Here is a 12,500-nt window from a genome sequence, read left to right as displayed (position 1 = left end):
TCTAGACAGGAAAGGAGGAGATATTGCATATTTAAGGGTCGCAGACTAAGGAAAGGGGTTTTGATTTGATATCTATAGTTCCATTGCTTTAGATATTTGATCGTGTGATTGATGAGAATCCATTCAAGGTAGTACAAAGAAGCATATAGTATAATGTAGATGTTAAATGTGAAGAAAATATCCTTGGGAAGAAAAAGATAGAATGTGAGCTTTTTCTTTTCTTCTTTCTTTTTTTTTTTTTTTTTTTTTTTTTCTTTATTTTTTTATGAGTGGGAGATGTGCTTGATATGTTGATGGTTATTAATGATGAGATAATAGGTTGGCGATAATAGTCCTTTTATTATCAATAAATTTGCTTTGATGGCGACGTTAAACCCAAGGATATCGCTCACCAGCCTCTCAAGCGCATTGCTACTTCGAATAATATGTATATAGTGCGATGTATCATCTGTTGGCTTTTCAGAGGCATAGATTTCCCAACAAGGTTTTCATTTTGAACAAACTGATTATCATGACATCTGTTTTTATTTATATATATTTTTTTTTTGTTATTATTGTTATTATATATATATATATATATATTTTTTTTTTTTTCTTCTTTTTTTTTGGGGGGGGGGGGTATATAATTTATCTTTCTTTTTTATGCGATGTAAAGCACTACTTACAACTAAACCGTAGATACTTACATTTAAGCCTTTTCCTTTCAAAAGATGGATAACAAAGGGTACCATCTTTTTCCCCCTAATCTGTAATAGAAGCATGAGATTCTGAGGACTAACATGGGTTACGTAGATTTTAATGGAGTATTTCTTTTACGCATTTTCTTTGATGTTTCAGCCATTAATAATTGATAGTGGGGTAGTGTATTAACACTATGTTTTAGCGTAAGATTTTGCTCTTGCTTTTTCGTTATAGTATATTGTTTAGAACTTTTATCTTGCCTGATCACTTTGGTTTAAAAATTATTATTTTTTTGAAGTTTATCTAGAGTAGAACTGCTTTCTTTAAACTCTAATCCATCACACAATAAATGCAATAAAAAAAAAAAAAATCTCTGTAATCAAGTATATTTTAACCTGATATCCAAGCTTTCACGTAGATAATCAATCACAAAGTGTCGAGTCCATAGAGAAACATTGCCTAATTTGTCGTTTTTTCCCCCCCTAAAGCGAGGATGATCACCATCACTTCCCGGAGGAGAGCAGCAACCGCTTCTTCTCTGCAGTGTACGGCATGGGCTTGAAGCGGTCGAGGGAGAAAGCCAGCAAGAGCAAGGCATTCGCTAGGATGTGCTGGAAGAATGCGGTCCTCAAGGTACGTCCTGGCTTTTAGGCGTAGAATAACGCTGCGTTGTTCTGTCTCTCTCTCTCTCTCTCTCTCTCTCTCTCTCTCTCTCTCTCTCTCTCTCTCTCTCTCTCTCTCTCTCTCTCTCTCTCTCTTTCTCTCTTTCTCTTTGGCATTATTTCTTTTTCTTTCTTCAACATCATCATTAATCATCATTATTTATCATCATCTTACAGTTTTCTTTCTCTCCTGTCAACTGCTCTGCAGAAATCTAAATTTGAGAAATAGTGCAGCTATAGGTAATTCCACTGAAATTCATTCCCTGTTCAAAATTATTAATAATTACATAAAAGATATATATATATTAGAGTTCCAACTGATTTCCTTCCTTTTCCACCTCAGGTACGTGCTCTGGGAGACCCATGGGAGAAATTCCACCTGGACACCTACAAGACGGAGAAAGCACGCCGCCACCGCTACCACGCTCTAAGCCAGAAATGGCACGTAGATGAGGTCCTGGTCAAGATGGAGGATCAACCTTTCAACAACGGAGCAATGAGGCAGTGCTTCCGCATGTAAGTGGGTGGCACACGCATGTCTCTCTCCTTATTCCCTTGAGGTTTGTTTGTAGCTTTACCGGGGATTGAGGTTTTGAAGCGTGGATAGGTCTTTCTTTTCGTATTATATATCTCAGTCTCAGGTAATGCACAGGGCACTGATAAGCACATATCACGCATAAAATAGGCTTTATTGTATAGGCCTGTTGGTTTGCAAAAGGGAACGTTTGTCATCTATTCTTTCTTTTCCTTTCTTTTTACCAGGAAGAAACTGAGCAACTTCTTCCACCAAGACGATTGGGCGAGGGCACACAACTACGTGGCAAAGAATTACATGGATGAAACCACCCGTAGATCAACCTACTTTGAGGATGTGAAACTTCAGGTTCGTAATGCCTTCACGGAGCAGTGAGATGTGGCTATGATTGTAATGAAATGTCATCTGGCGTCTTTCATATGATATCTCACTCGCACATTCATACCCTTCCTCTTTCATTTGTTTCCTCTAAGGATACCATCACCATCTAATATGGGTACCCTTAATGTGGGACTTTGATTTTTCAATGCATTTTCTTCTGGTTGGTATGGTTATGAAGGTGTTATATCTCGAGTTTGGTATCGTTTTTTCGAATAGATATCTGAATTAGAAAATCAAATCGTAATTTTTCTTGTTTGGAGCTCCATGCTGTTGGGCTAATTCATATCACAGTAAATTACGTCCTTCATTTATTATCTAGAACTGATACTGTTGATTTTTTACATTCCTTTTATTAGTCTCAATACTTTTTTCAAAGAATAAGATAGAAATATAAATTTCCTCAGTACCAGAAATAGCATACTTTATATGCTACCAAATGCGACATCAAGGAATGAAATTGTACCAGTATTTCCAAAATTATAAGAAAAAAGAGAGAGAGAGAGAGAGAGAAAGAAATGGCTATTTGAATATTTATGCAGGATATTCATATATTCATACCGAAAGGTAAGCCACATCAACATTTAATTTTTTTTCTTTCTTTCTTTTTCTTTTTCCTTTTTTAATAAATATATATATTCAACTGAAAACTCAGGGTGACGGTCTCCTTAACTCTTTTCTTTCACTCTATTTTTTCTTCTTTTCTCCTCTCTGTCTGTAGTTTTACATCTCTAATATATTGATATTTTCTTCGCTTAGATGGATGCCAAACTCTGGGGTGAAGAATTTAACCGCCACAACCCACCTAAAAAGGTAACTAATAGTGATAATGATAATAGTAATGATAATAGTAATAATGATGATGATGATAATGAAAATGATTAATGATGATAGTGATGTTACTGATTATGATAATAATTGAAAGTTTGTGATGATTGCACAAGGTCATAAGTTGTATAGTTGCTGGTTAGGGAACTTTTCCTAGTTCTGTTCAGGCTATAGAAATCACCAGTCTCTAAAGCATCCAACTTTTCTCCCTATTCAAGGTGGACATCTTTCAAATGTCGGTGCTGGAGTTGTACGAGAGGGAGGGAAGCCCCCTGTTCCACCTGGAGCACTTCATTGAGGGGAAGTACGTCAAGTACAACTCCAACTCGGGCTTTGTGCGCTCGGAGGCTCTCAGGATGACTCCCCAGGCCTTTTCGCACTTCTCGTTTGAGAGGTAAGATTTCCTCCCTCTCCACGAGTTCCTCTCCGTGGGCCTGGTTTATAAGTTTTCTTGGTGGTGTTTGTTATTTGATTGCTGATGCACCATTTTGCTTTTAACTGTGTGATTTTTCCTATTTTCTCTCTCTTTTCTCTATCCATTTTTCTCTTTCTTCTCACTTTATCTCTTCTTCTTTTCTTATGTTTGTCATTCTGCTCTCCCTTCCCCACTCCTCAACCATCCTCGTCCATGGGTTTTCCATTTTTTCTCTTTTTTTCTCTCTGTCTTCTCTTATTTTGCATAGACTGTATGAAATTAATTGAATGCCCTTTTTTTCTTTCAGATCAGGACACGAGTTGATTGTGGTTGACATCCAAGGTGTTGGTGACTTGTACACAGATCCCCAGATTCACACAGCAAAGGGTAAGGCAGAAGGCTTTGGTTGCTTCGTCATTTGCTATCGGTTTCTTTGCCATAATGCGATACGAGGTTGATAATGAGGAAAATGGTGATTCCAGGAAACTAGAAGTATGTTTTGTCAACATTACTAAAGCCTAAGAGAGGGGAATAAAATGCCCAATAAGATTATACATGATAGATTCCAGATGTGTATTTCATGGAGATATCATGTCCACGTAATAGTTTTGTAAATTCTCTGTAGTTGTCATATTAGCAGATGCCCAAAAACTGGCTTTAGAATTGGAAATGAAAATGTTTCAATTGAAAACTCATTTGCAGGTCTGATATTGCTAACAAGTATTGCTGAAGAATAGACAATAGGCATTGACTTCTTTAATGTCTCTGTTATTAATGTATATTTTTCTTAATATGTACAGTGGTGTCATTCACAGCTTTTACAAATTTGGCATATTTGCTGATCTTATTTCTTTCAAAAAGTCTATCCTCTGAAAGGTCAAAAATGTGAATTAGAAAAATGGATTGATTATTTTGTAGGTACGTTAATAAGTAATTAGGTAGTTGAGTAGAGAAACATAGGTCAGTAAGTAATGCTATTACTTTAGCATCAAAGGTGTCTCTTTTCTTTTCCTGCGAAATAGGAGATGATTATGGTGACGGGAACCTCGGCACACGTGGCATGGCCCTGTTCCTGCATTCCCACAGGTGCAACACCATTTGCAAGAGCCTTGGCCTCACTCCCTTTGACCTGGCTCCCTCAGAAATGAAAGCTAACGAGAACAAGCTCAACCTGGAGGTGAGAATTAGTTCATGGTGGTTAGGATTTTGATTTGATAAGATCTTTTCCTTATTTTATGTTAGAGAGATCTGGATAGGGAGAACTAGCAGGGCATCAAACTTAAGAAGTACAGTAGAATGTAGAAATGAGAAAACAAGGTGATAAGATCTACCATATGATTTTAGTATCAGGACACAGTCTGGCTAAGAAAAAAATACACGAGACAATCCACTTCACATTTCAGTCGTGTAAGACAGTTGCTCGCGGGACAGAAGAGATAGTGGTTACTCCATCGGAAGAGGAAAAAGAGCACATCCAGGAGTACATCCGGATGCGATCCCTGTCTCAAGGTTATGGGTCAGGGGACGAGAAGCCGAGGATCAAGCTGAACTCCATCAGCTCTGTTGACTCGATGGTAAGTAAGACTAAAATTTCTTTAAGTGTCACTGATAAAAAATAAATAGATAGATAGATAAACAAATAGAAAAGAAAAAGTGGGTTTTTGGGACATTTGAATCTTGAAAGGATTGTTGGATTGGCGTTCTTTGTAATAAACGTGGAAGATAATATAGATGAGAATGAATATCTTTCACAGCACAAGAAACATTTTTGATTGGTATCGATTATATCATCAGGGATACATGTGATTGGTTTCATGTATATTTGGTGAAGATTTTGTCAAGTACTTTTGTGAGGGTATTCATTCTCCGTCATACCTTTATTTACAGCATGTTTTGACTAGTTGAGTTAATTAAGTCATTGATTATGATTTAAAGTGCTATATTCATTCTGTCTTTGATTTATACATTCTACTAAATTTTAAGAAAATACATTTTTGTATAAAGCATTTTTGACTGAGAGATTGCTGTAATATTTTTCTGTAATCTAGTATTTAGCTCTCTAAGTGCATATAATGCAGTTATTCACCTCATGCAATTCCAATAAGTAACCACTCCCATTACGACATCCAACAGGAAAGCGATGATTTCCACATCATGTCAGAGAGCGAGGACTCGGCTGTGGATTCTGCACGTAGGGAACGCCGCGGCCCAGATGCGAGGCTGCGTTTTGACTCTACCTGCGACTCTGGGACAGATACCATGAATAAGGAGAAGGAGATGCTACAGGTTAGAGGAGGAATCTTTTTCATTTTTCACTAATTTTTCTTTCTTTCTTTTTTTATGTTTATACTTTTTTTGGGCGACTGTCCTTCTTCATCTTCTTCCTTGTTATCTTCCCTTGCTTCTTTCCCTCTTCCTCTTCCTCCTCTGCTTCTCTTTCCCATCTTTAACCTCTGTATCTTCCTCTTTTTCCTCTATTTTATACTTTGCCATCTCTGTCATTGAAAAAGGAGGTATCACCATGTAGAATAAATGAGGATAAACAACTTTTCTCTAACTAGATCTATTGCTCTCATCTGACAGTTCAAGGAGATGGTGCAGCGCAAGGCACGTCCATCCCATGTGCTGGGGGAGATGGAGCACAGGAGGTTGGTGGAGACGCTGGAGGAGAACCAGAACAAGACTGGTGGCTCCATTCTTGGCCAGGTGGGTTGATGGGTAGATGGGAATGTGGGTGGAAGGATGGAAGGGTAAATGGGTAGGTGGGAGGAAGGGTAGATAGGCAGAAGTGTGGAAGGGTAAGTAGATGGATGATAGCTCGAGAAACATGTGTCATGTTGAAATAGTTATCATACCACATAATGTTCCTCAAAGTTTATTTAAAAATTGTGAAAGGTTTTAGGGTAAGTCAGGTTATTGAAATCTCTTTGTCTTTTAGTCTTGGCCCCATTAAAATGCTTACTATATTTTAAACTGCATCACTTCAAGAACTATTGAAGATGGATCTTCAGATTTTCTGTATGTATCATCATTTTCAATTCTCACAGGTACATTTGGACCTTGCAAAGTACCACGAACTGAGCAGGTTCGTTGAGGAATCTGAAACGTATGACCACGAAGCAGCTATTTTCCATGTGGACCAAGCTGCCAAGTGCGGCATCCTTGAGGCCATCAAGACAATGGCAAATCTGCACTTGGGGCTCCAGCACGATATTCTACCAGACATCGAGGCAAGTTTCATTTGAGGAATTATGCCTATATTTTACCCAAAGTGATAAGATTTTGCTCTAATCTTTTGGTGTGATTACTAGATTGAGACTTTTTTCTTTCTTTCTTTCTTTCTTTTTTTGAATTCTTAAAACAGCAAAAAGTTACATAATCTTGGGCATAACTTGTGGATTTAACTTATTTATCTTTTTCTTCAGCTTGATGACAACAGGCAAGATGCTGAGGTAGGGTTCAATTACCTAATCACAGCAGCGGAAGCCAATGATCGCGCTGCTATGATTCACGTTGCCAAGGCCTATGATACAGGTGTAGGACTCCCACCCTCCAAGTGAGTGTGCGAAGGTGTTTTCGTGTTTATGGTGGATTTGCTGTTGATATTTGTATCATGATGAAGGGAAGACTGTTTTACAATTATTCTTCCTACACCTTCTGAAGCCTTGTTACATTGATTGTGATTTTATACAACTGACTAAAATTTCTTTAAGTGACACTGATAAAAAAAAAAAAGATAAATAAATAAGCAAATAGAAAATAAAAAGCGGGTTTTTGAGACATTTGAATCTTGAAAGGAATGTTGAATTGGATTCATGTTTAATGGTCACAGTCACAGTCCATGGAACGGACTGTGATTGTCATGATTGCTAGTGAAGTTTAGTGATTCACATATCCTTTTAAGTGAAATGCCCGATTTGTTCCTTTGGAATAGATATTTACTATCTTGTGTGACCTCTTCCAGGGAAATGGATTGGGTTAAGGCAGTGTATTGGCTGGAAAAAGTGGTGAATACAAACTCAGAGGATGAGGAAGGTGATTTCAACTCCACCCTGGATGATCCTTCATATCAGCTGGTGGCAAGGGAGGCCACGATGTATTGGTCTGGAGGCCATGGCCTTGGAAAAGACCCAAATAAAGCTGGTAAGTTTTGCTCTGTAGATTTACCACGTTGATATCATTTGCTTTCCTCCTGTTATTTTGCTCTTTCTGTTTTTTCATTCTTTCATTCTTTCTTTTTTACCCTTTCCTATCACTGCTTTCTTTCCAATACTGTGTTGAGCTCAGTTTATTTTCGTATTGCTCAGTCTTGTGCAATATGAACATATATCGGGCATCTTCATTTTTGTATATATTTAGAAGTTGACAGAAATGGCCAAGACCTATCTTGGAAAGTCATGATATGTAAGAAAGAAAAAGTTTTCAGATGTTAGCATAGAAAGCCCCCCATCCTCTTTGCCAAATAGTCTTAATACATATCTAGGTTATAGTTTGTGTGTGTGTTTATGTATGTGTATGTATTGCTTTATATCTCCTTCCAGATTTTTTGTGTTGAAAAATCCTTTTTTTTTAATTTCCAGGAGAACTTTTCAATTGGGCTGCAGAGCTTGCAACTGAAGCCATGAAGGGCAAGTTGGCATCCAAGTACTACATGCAAGCAGAGGAGGCTTGGGCAGAGTGTGACGTGGAGGAGTAAGGCAGAAGAGGACTTCCATACATGAAGAAGTACTTTAGAATGTAACTCTCAAAAACGTGGACAAAAGAGTTACTGCCATGGAGAATTCTTCAGGTGCTAAAATGCCATGTGATAGTGGGATCACATTAGAATAGATTTTTTTCATTATTTTAAGGGTTTATACTTTGGGACTATGTTTGATCTTTCCACTTCTTGAGGAGAATCAGCCGATTACACAGCTATGGGGATGCGATACTTGATGGTAAAAGTCAGCGAGGGATGTTTCAACCTCGTTGTCTCATTCAAAAGCCCCGTGATTTCATTTACCATTTTATCATATCTCTTTTTGATATAGAATCCCTGAATACTAGTCATATGTTAAGTGTTTTTATGTCCTTTTTTTACCCAGTTATTTTGGAATACAGTGATATCAGGGTGGCTATTTATCACCAGGTTCATAATGGGTAGATTGCTTAGTAGCTACCTTTCTTTTCTTTTCTTTCTTGTTTTGTTTTGTTTTGTTTTGTTTTAATTTTCTGTGATTCCATTTTAGTTGTTCATTTATTTTATATCATCTTTCCATTATTATTCCGTAATTCCATATTGTTTGGCTTATTTCATGAGAGAGATTTGCTCTTTGTATCTTGCGTAGCATATCAGTGAGGGCTTTCACTTGTTTTGCTACCTTCTCATTTTTTACCTTCTTCACGCTTGTTTTATGTGGTTGATACGTAGGTGTAAAATAGAAAATAAGGAAATATTTTCACTATTAGAATGACCACCATATTTACAAGTGTTGTTATCTCATGAAATATATAATGTATATAGGTACAGTTGGTCATAAATGCCAACGGAATGCAGAATGAGGCAGATGTTGAAACGCTGTGAATTCCTATTGTATTGGGAATTGCCTTTGTATTCCTTTAGTTTGTGCTTCAGTAATGTTTAAGGAATCGTGTATTTTCCATGATTATTTTGGCAAAGAAGCTAAACCACGGAGGGAAATATCCAGATGTTTTATAATGCGGAGTTCCTTTTCGTACACTTCCACATTAAGGATAAGTCTCTTTTTTAGGATTAATTGTCTGTGTCTCATCTTCTGTATCTTGTGGTATGTATCTTTTTTTTCTTTTTTTTTTCCTCTTCTTTTATGCATCATTTCAGTTTTTATTTTTCATTCTTTTTTGGCAAATGATTTAATTCAAGTAACAGTTGTCTGTATTGTACTCTCATCAGTGACATCATCATCATCATCATCATCATTATCATCATTTTGCTCACGTGTCTATAACACTGCCATTAGTTCAGTTGTATCACTCCTATCATGACAAGTTTGCCTATACAGTTTTATTTGCTCAGAACATATACTTCTGAAGGCCAGTTGGGTAGAATTCATAATGCCCCTTTTTATCAGATACATTTGAATCTCTCAGCGGTCTTTAAAAGCTTCTCTTACTCACCCAGGAAGCAGCTGCAAGGAGAAGTCAAGACCAAGCATTAATCTTAGCGTTGCATTTTTTGATGCTAGGGAGACTGGTTCGTGCAGTGGGCCATAGCTTGCATGGGTCTCCCACGTGCAAACATCTCGTTTTTAATGATGCTGCAAGAATAATTACTTTTTTTTCAAGAGGTGCCTGTTGCATTGTGGGAAATGTAACTCTTCAGTTTGGTGATGATTGTCATTTTTTCTGTCCATGGTTGTGATGAACCACTCATCAAGGTGAATGTACTTAGATGTGCTCTCTTTCATTGGCTATTTTTGCTGAATGTTAATGTAAGTTCAGTTTGATAATTTTATAGTTATTAAGATTGCAGTGACAAATTGCATATGGAATTAGTTTGCAGTGACAAATTGCATATGGAAATACTAACCCGAGTTGCGGTTAGCTGTGAAAAGGTGAGAAATACACGCTTTAAAAATATCATTTAAAAATTACCAGTTATTTTGTCTTTTTGTAAGTACATGGTTACTCCCTCTTCCTTAAGAGATACAAAAAAAAAAGTAGAAAAATACATGTCAGAATTATGCGAATAGACATGTATGAAGGATTGTTCCTGCTGATAATATACTGAAATGGTAAATAATTTAATAATGGGTCTCATTCTGTTGTCTTCCGAGTTATGATTTGAAGGTTGCTGCTCATCTTGACAGTATATATATACATATGTCTGATGTATGAAGGCAAAAAGTTTGTCAAGAATATAGATGGCTTTTATTTTTGGCCTATATAAAGGGACAGGAATTTAGAGGAATATATATGTAGATTACATGTACTACTTGTGGTGTAAGGTAATAGCCAGTGCTAGCTGTTAGTTCATTTTCCTGTTGCACGTGTTTCATGTTGACGGAGCAGGTGTTCCAACAACAGGAATCAGCCTTAGTAAAATGTACAGCGTTGCAAGGATGTGCATTATTTAAGCATCTGGGATCACATTGCATTACATGAGTCTGTTTTTAACAAGCTGTTGCATATATCTTGTTTACTGGCATAGTTTATGGTAAAGGAAGAACCTTAGTCTTCAGATTTGAATAATGTATTTAGTATGGATGAGAAACAGTTCTGGGTGTTTACACAGTGTCATTTTTTTTTTTTTTTTTTTCAATGATCTTGATGGCATCTATATAAATTCTATAGATAACATCTTCAGGTGCTCTTGTATTGTTGCACAAGAGACAACAGATACTGATATGTCCTTTAATTGTTTATTCTGATATTAGATAAGTTTATCATGGTGGAAGGCCACTGTTACAAATAGGTGGTTTTCCAATATGTATTTATATCTGTGATTGTATTGTGAGGTCTGTTCCATATTATTGTTTTGCCTCCCTTATACTACATAAAAGTACAAATAAAAAGCAGTGCATACAAGAATCTGTTCCGCTTTCAAATATCCTTCATTTTACAAACACATGAATTCTGTGTTGGCTAAACAGAATATTAAAGAAACAAATATGTGATATTGAGTATCGCCTTGGATATTTTAAATTTTCATGATAATTAGATAGACTGATTGATTGGTTAAAGAACAAGGTAAATCAGACAATGATGATGTTTTCTCATAAAGACTTAAGGTTTTCTCATTATCGGTGTGCTTCAGTTACTGATAATCACAGCAAATGTGTTGTACTTATTTGAAGATCTATGACTGGGTGCATAAGTTATGAACCAACAAGTGAGTTAAGTATACGAAATTTTAACAATAAAGAAAACTTAAAAGATGATTTTGCCATTAATAAGTTTTACAGGAAATTTCCATAACACGTCTATTGCATATTTGCTTTAATTAATTTGGGTGTGGTTGGATTTGAAAAAAAAAAAAAAACAAACAGAACTAGTTTACTTACGATGCATACACTAAATATTTTGGCAAATGTTTATATTCTCTCAAACTTGTATAAAAACTAAAATTCATGGTTAGATATATGTAAGAATGTTTTCTTTTTTTAATTTTCTCCTTTCTTAAACATGCTGCATATATGAAAGAAAACAAAGATGAACATTAAACAATGTACAGAAGTCATTTCCCTCTTTCAGTCACAGGAACGAGATAAAAAACTATACCTTAAATCAAAGGGAGGAAGAGAGAGAGAGAGAGAGAGAGAGAAAGGGAGGAAGAGAGAGAGAGAGAGAGAGAGAGAGAGAGAGAGAGAGAGAGAGAGAGAGAGAGAGAGAGAGAGAGAGAGAGAGAGAGAGAGAGAGAGAGAGAGAGGAGAGAGAGGAGAGAGAGAGAGAGAGGGAGGGAGGGAGGGAGGGAGAGAGAAGTTAAAAGAGAAAGAATGAGAAAGAGAAAGAAAAAGATATATATAGAGAGAGACAGAGACAGAGACAGAGGAAGAGGTAAAGCGAACGAGTATTAGAAAACGAAAAAGAGACAGGTGCAGAGGGAAAGAGAACGAATACAAGAAAACGAAAAAGAGACAGAGTACCAAAGACAGACAGAGAAAAGAAAAACAAAGCCTTTAAACAAAACTACCGAAGTCACCCCGAACCCCGTTTTCTTCCGCAGTCACCCCCAAACCCCGTTTTCTTCCACAACATTTGTTTACACCCGAAGAAGTTCCGTCGATCACTACCTGCCGAGCGTTGAAGTCTCCTGTGGGTGTCGACTGCACTTTCTCCTTTTAAAACCCTTCATTATGACCTTAGGTGGTGCGAATACGGCTAATGGGTATTCAGGTGAGTTATGCAATTCGTATATATTGTATCTATTGTATTTTAGGGTTTCTGTGATGTAGGAATTGGATAACAGACTGTAGTGGGGAGGAAACGTCATGTAAGATTGAGGAAAGATTCTATTTTTGTTGAATTTAGATGTAATTTGTAT

At 36.7% G+C, this 12,500-nt stretch overlaps 2 protein-coding genes across 5 annotated transcripts in view; both read left to right on the top strand.

Annotated features, from left to right (window-relative positions):
• The window catches only part of LOC138864226 (eukaryotic elongation factor 2 kinase-like), a 20,939-nt gene extending 9,892 nt beyond the window's left edge, over window positions 1-11,047 (top strand). For all 4 annotated transcript variants that reach the window (XM_070130838.1, XM_070130840.1, XM_070130841.1 and 1 more), the window contains 14 exons: window positions 1,170-1,314; window positions 1,687-1,859; window positions 2,106-2,226; window positions 3,016-3,069; window positions 3,303-3,478; window positions 3,807-3,886; window positions 4,522-4,676; window positions 4,903-5,073; window positions 5,633-5,785; window positions 6,083-6,205; window positions 6,547-6,729; window positions 6,925-7,055; window positions 7,464-7,642; window positions 8,080-11,047. In XM_070130838.1, coding sequence (XP_069986939.1) covers window positions 1,170-1,314; window positions 1,687-1,859; window positions 2,106-2,226; window positions 3,016-3,069; window positions 3,303-3,478; window positions 3,807-3,886; window positions 4,522-4,676; window positions 4,903-5,073; window positions 5,633-5,785; window positions 6,083-6,205; window positions 6,547-6,729; window positions 6,925-7,055; window positions 7,464-7,642; window positions 8,080-8,195 — 1,960 coding nt within the window. In that variant the 3' untranslated portion in view covers window positions 8,196-11,047. The remainder of the gene's footprint in view (window positions 1-1,169; window positions 1,315-1,686; window positions 1,860-2,105; window positions 2,227-3,015; window positions 3,070-3,302; window positions 3,479-3,806; window positions 3,887-4,521; window positions 4,677-4,902; window positions 5,074-5,632; window positions 5,786-6,082; window positions 6,206-6,546; window positions 6,730-6,924; window positions 7,056-7,463; window positions 7,643-8,079) is intronic.
• Window positions 11,048-12,228: 1,181 nt separating this feature from the next.
• The window catches only part of LOC138864228 (glutathione hydrolase 7-like), a 25,428-nt gene continuing 25,156 nt past the window's right edge, over window positions 12,229-12,500 (top strand). Inside the window, exon 1 of the mRNA XM_070130858.1 lies at window positions 12,229-12,352. Coding sequence (XP_069986959.1) covers window positions 12,313-12,352 — 40 coding nt within the window. The 5' untranslated portion in view covers window positions 12,229-12,312. The remainder of the gene's footprint in view (window positions 12,353-12,500) is intronic.

The sequence above is a fragment of the Penaeus vannamei genome, chromosome 15, assembly GCF_042767895.1.
Source record: "Penaeus vannamei isolate JL-2024 chromosome 15, ASM4276789v1, whole genome shotgun sequence".
Taxonomy (NCBI): Eukaryota; Metazoa; Arthropoda; class Malacostraca; order Decapoda; family Penaeidae; genus Penaeus; species Penaeus vannamei.
The sequence above is the reverse complement of the archived record's forward strand: the minus strand, read 5'-3'. Positions and strand labels throughout refer to the sequence as shown.